The sequence below is a fragment of the Mesoplodon densirostris genome, chromosome 16 (assembly GCF_025265405.1).
Source record: "Mesoplodon densirostris isolate mMesDen1 chromosome 16, mMesDen1 primary haplotype, whole genome shotgun sequence".
NCBI classification, from domain to species: Eukaryota; Metazoa; Chordata; class Mammalia; order Artiodactyla; family Ziphiidae; genus Mesoplodon; species Mesoplodon densirostris.
In genome coordinates, this window is record NC_082676.1 from 82,791,064 (window position 1) to 82,795,974 (window position 4,911).

General features: G+C 40.9%; 1 protein-coding gene across 1 annotated transcript; it reads left to right on the forward strand.

Moving 5' to 3' along the window:
- Positions 1-1,193: 1,193 nt before the first annotated feature.
- On the forward strand, positions 1,194-3,718 carry OTOR (otoraplin). Its single transcript, XM_060079429.1, has 4 exons — positions 1,194-1,308; positions 1,675-1,814; positions 2,741-2,851; positions 3,695-3,718. Exons 1-4 carry the CDS (start codon positions 1,194-1,196, stop codon positions 3,716-3,718), a joined length of 390 nt encoding a protein of 129 aa, XP_059935412.1.
- Positions 3,719-4,911: the final 1,193 nt, after the last annotated feature.

Sequence of the window (4,911 nt, forward strand, 5' to 3'; positions counted from 1 at the left end):
GACAGGGCCTCTAGTCTAGAAATAATGAGGGGGCGGGGGGCCACCTTATGAGAGAAAAAAAATCCCAAATACCCTACGACAAGCAGAAACCTATTGTCTCCTTCTCCCAATAGAAAGTAAACCCTTGGGCCCAGAACTTTTTTAATTCACGGCTATGTCTCTAGTGCCTACAACAGTGCCTGGTACATAGCAGGTGCTCAGGAAATATTTGTTGACTAGATGGGGACAGGTATTAGCGCTTCAACTTTGTACATTTTTTTTTTTTTTTTGGCCGCATCACATGGCATGCGGGATCTTAGTTCCCCAACCAGGGATTGAACCCTCACCCCCTGCACTGGAAGCACGGAGTCTTAACCACTGGACCACCAGGGAAGTCCCAGCTCTTCAACTTTGATGACTTGTAACTGTGTCCCTCTTCCCATGGGAAAGATGCCCTGAAGCAGGCCAGGCAGGCATGGGGGTTCGAGGAGAAACAAACCTCCAGCTTTACTCCCTTCTCTATGAGCCATGAGCATTCTGAGACTGAATTTCAAAAATCTCCGAGAGAGGAGGCAGAAAAAAAGCCTGTTCCATTTTTCCCAACCCACCTACTCCTTCTCCCCACCACCACCCCCCATTAGTAGGGTCTTGATGTGTTACAGTCCATGCTTGCCCCAACAGACATGACTCCTAAGAATCCTATCATGAATGATTTGTAAATGTAAGCATCCTTAACTTATCTATTATATAAATCCAGATGTTTATTAAATGTTTAAATCAAAATTATTTGTATTAAGGGCATAGCTCTCACATCTTCAACAGTTTCCTACAGTTAGTACATCTTTGCTCATACGTTGAAAGAATATGAGGTTTGAACTAAAAACATTTTTTGAGTGACTTAAAATTCTCTTAGTTCTTTCAACAATGTCTTCCTGATACAATTAACCTCAGCGAAAGTGACTTTAACAACGGTGGACCATTTTGGATACCATTTGTGTGTAAAAAAGACACAGAGTTTGAGTCTCTTTGGGAAATCTGATGCTAAATAGCCCCTAGAGCCCAGTAGCTGTTATGAAAGCAGAGGAACGGTAGCCACCTCCCCACTGGCCGGGGGACTTACCCAGATGTCTGGCTTTCACATAAAAGACAGGAAGCACTGAAGTCAGTCTCCACTTCCACTCAAAGGGCAAAAGCAAAACCAGCAAAAAAGGAAGATGGCAAGACTATTGTTACTTTTCCTCCCAGGTCTTGTGGCCACATGTGCCGTGCATGGAATATTTATGGACAGACTTGCTTCCAGGAAGCTGTGTGCAGATGACGAGTGTGTCTGTAAGGACTTTTTTATGCCTTTCATTACCTTTCTATTATATAATCAAAAAAGAAATATGCAACAATAGCATAAAATCTGATTGTACTTGTAAGTGAATTTTCTCTAATGTGCATGTGATTAGCATTGTTTCTCCTGGTCCATGCCTCTTGTGTCTTACCATGAAGAATTCACTTGGCTAAGATTCTGCTGGGTGCTGCTTTAATACCTTAGTTATCTTCTGGAACTGAACATGAGCTATAAATTAGGAGGTATTAGTCACTCTGATTTCCTAGTTTTCTTATATGCTCTGCCTTTTTGCTGTGATAAAATCCAGGAGCCAATGTTTTTTTCTTCGAGATAAACATTTCAGTGTTTTTTTCTTCCAGATACTATTTCTCTAGCCCGAGCTCAAGAAGATTACAGTGCCCCAGACTGTAGATTCATTAACGTTAAAAAAGGGCAGTGGATCTATGTTTACTCAAAGCTGGTAAAAGAAAAGGAAGCTGGAGAATTTTGGGCTGGCAGTGTAAGATGAGATTATTTAAAATATATACACATCTTGACATATGTTGCTCTGAATTTTTCCTGTTACCTATCTGCAATGCCTTTTAACATTTAAAACTAGCTGTTAAGAACAATATAGATGCTGTGGATACAAGTGCAAAAATTCATATATATTTGCTTTTATTGCATTTTGAAGAAACAAAGAAAATTTCATAACAAAACCAAATGTAGGTTTATTTGATGGTTTGGCAAGAGATCTAGTCAAACACATGGGGGCTTGAACATCCCAAAGAGTTTGAAACTTATTCAAAAATATATGAGTGGATTTGCCAAGTAAAAGGCATGTGTACTGGCAGTCAGGCTACGTTTAAATATTTTTAAGGAAACTTTAGCACTGTCTTTAATTCCAAAGAATCTGCTTTCTTCAGTTAAAACATGCAGGGGTGGGCCCTAGGGAGGGATGAAGCCGGGTTGATTTACCGTCCTCCACTGCAGCTGCAGCTGCAGCTCCAGAGATAAATTCTCAAGTAATAAAGAATTAAATCTTAGATTCGCTTAAGACCTGTTCATTTGAATTTTTAAAAATAGAGAGAGTCCTTTAAAAGTCCTTTAAAATAACAGTGTCTGTTTACCTTTTCAAAAAAGGTACAGCCTTTATTTATGGGTTCCAAAAAAGATTTCAGGCAGCTCACAAGGTTGCATAGAGAAATGCTAAAGTAGGGAGACAGTAAGATTAGGCCACAAAAGAACACACACACAATTTCTGTGGGTTGACTTAGTTGCTGTGAGCAAACTTCAAATTTGGGTCTGAGCCCCCCAGAATCCAGACTGAGAAGCAAAGCACTGGCAGTTATGTAATTCTCATGGATAGCAAAGAGGATGCCTGAGGGTTTCTAAAAGAGGACTCACATCAGCTTTCCCCTCACTGTTACACTTCTGGGCACTCAGGTTTATGGCGATCACCCTGAGGACGAGATGGGAACTGTGGGTTATTTCCCCAGCAACTTGGTCCAGGAGCAACATGTGTACCAAGAAGCCACCAAGGAAGTTCCCACCACGGTAAGCATCCTGGGGGTGCCAGGGAAGGACTCAGATCTCAAGGTAATGTAGGTGTAGGCAGGTGTGAATAATGCATCATGCAACTTACAAGGTGCATCAAGCAAAGCCCCCCGACACTTTCAGTGGTGACATCTCTAGACAACGAGATCTGGGGGAGTATTTATACCTACTATCAATGTTGAAAGGTTAGTGAAATTTCTCTACCAACCCCCTTTGTTTTAGATGCAAGTTATCCTGGAAAGGGCTCCATGTCACAAAGAAAGAAACATAATATTAGCTGACTCTTACTGATAGGTACACTTGTTGACTAAAGACTTGGGCTGAGAAAAATATCAGCACCTGTATTTGACAAAACCAAAACATTCTGGAAAATTTTTGAATGCCTACTTTTGTGACAGATAGACTCTACTTATGCATGAAAAAAAAAATTGTACTCTTCCTAATGCCCTGGGGTCTTGTATACCCAGAACAGAAATAAAAGATCCCCTTTGAGCTACTTTGCAAGGTGGTTGTTTTGAAACGATTCTCCTGGAGCTAACTGCTGTGCAAAATAACTTCAAAACATTGCCCAACCTACATAAATGCGACTCACTTGTCATCATGTCTTAGCATTGAGCTTGAGTGTGTCAAATAACCATAAATTAAAAGTGTATTTGAGAATCTTCACTTTAAGTAGTTTTTGACTTAAAGTAATACTTGTGTCATACTCTCTGGGGTTCAGACTTTTCTTATTTGAAATCCAAATTTCCCTTTGATTACATATGATTTGAAATAAAGAATCTACATCTGTTTTCTGGCCCTGCATGCTCAGCTCAATCTTTTTTTGCTTTTGTTTTTTTCCAGGATATTGACTTCTTCTGCGAGTAAGAAGTTAGACAAATTTGCAGATAGAAAGGAAACACCAAAAACAAAGAAAAAAGCGAAAATAACCAAAAAATACATGTCCCTAATTTCTGACTTTTGTTTCAAGGGTTTTGCTTGGGGCTGGAGATGGCAGATAAAGGGGAGGGGAGGGGGGGAGGGGAGAGGAAGGAGGGGGAAAGGGCAGGGGGGAGGGGGTGTTCTCCGAGCCTGGTCTTCCCACCCACTGGGACAGGGTGACCTTTGCCTAAGTGGATGAATTGAAAGTAGAGAATTATTTTTCAGCCTAGAGAATCTTCTCTTACACAGGGATCATATAGAAGAGAGTTCATTTATAGTTATTTCTAAATAGTAATTCTTCCAAGCTCTTTGGAGCCCCATATAAACTTAGGTCATAGGTCTTTTCTTTGGACATGATGTTTTCTACTTATTTGTCTCTCTGGCCAGTTGGAGTATTATAATGTACCCAAAGGGGCTATGTCATCAAGGAGTATTCTAGGATTGTTGTTACTTTTTTTTTTTTTTTGCTGTGCGCGGGCCTCTCTCACTGCTGTGGCCTCTCCCGTTGCGGAGCACAGGCTCCGGACACACAGGCTCCGCGGCCATGGCTCGCGGGCCCAGCCGCTCCGCGGCATGTGGGATCCTCCGGGACCGGGGCACGAACCCGTGTCCCCTGCATCGGCAGGCGGACTCCCAACCACTGCGCCACCAGGGAAGCCCTGTTGTTACTTTTAATATTTGATGCCTTTGGGATGTGAAGCTGTTGGGGAAGAAAAAGAGCTGTTTGGACTCATAGATGTTTGGACTATGCCTCTAAATTTCTCTTTAAAAAAATGTCTCACAAATTATTTCAGTTGAATCATTTTACCTTCTAAATGATCAACTTACCTCTCCCCAAATTTTAAATAATTAAAAATTTTAATTTTAATAAATTTAAAAATTTAAATTTTAGTAAGTGGTGGTGGGGTGCTTTATGAAATATTTGCTGTGGAATAGTTTCTCCTTATTACGTGATGTTACTGGATATTATTCAACCTTCAAGTTGAAATATACAGAAAAAAAAAGTCTATGGGTTATTTTCTCCACTTCTATTTCAACTTCGAATTTCCTCTTCCTGTGCAAATTCCCCCAGTCAAGGGTGATGTGTTAAGAAATCTGGTGAGGGGATACAGGTTTGGTGGTCCTGATGGACCCACAAG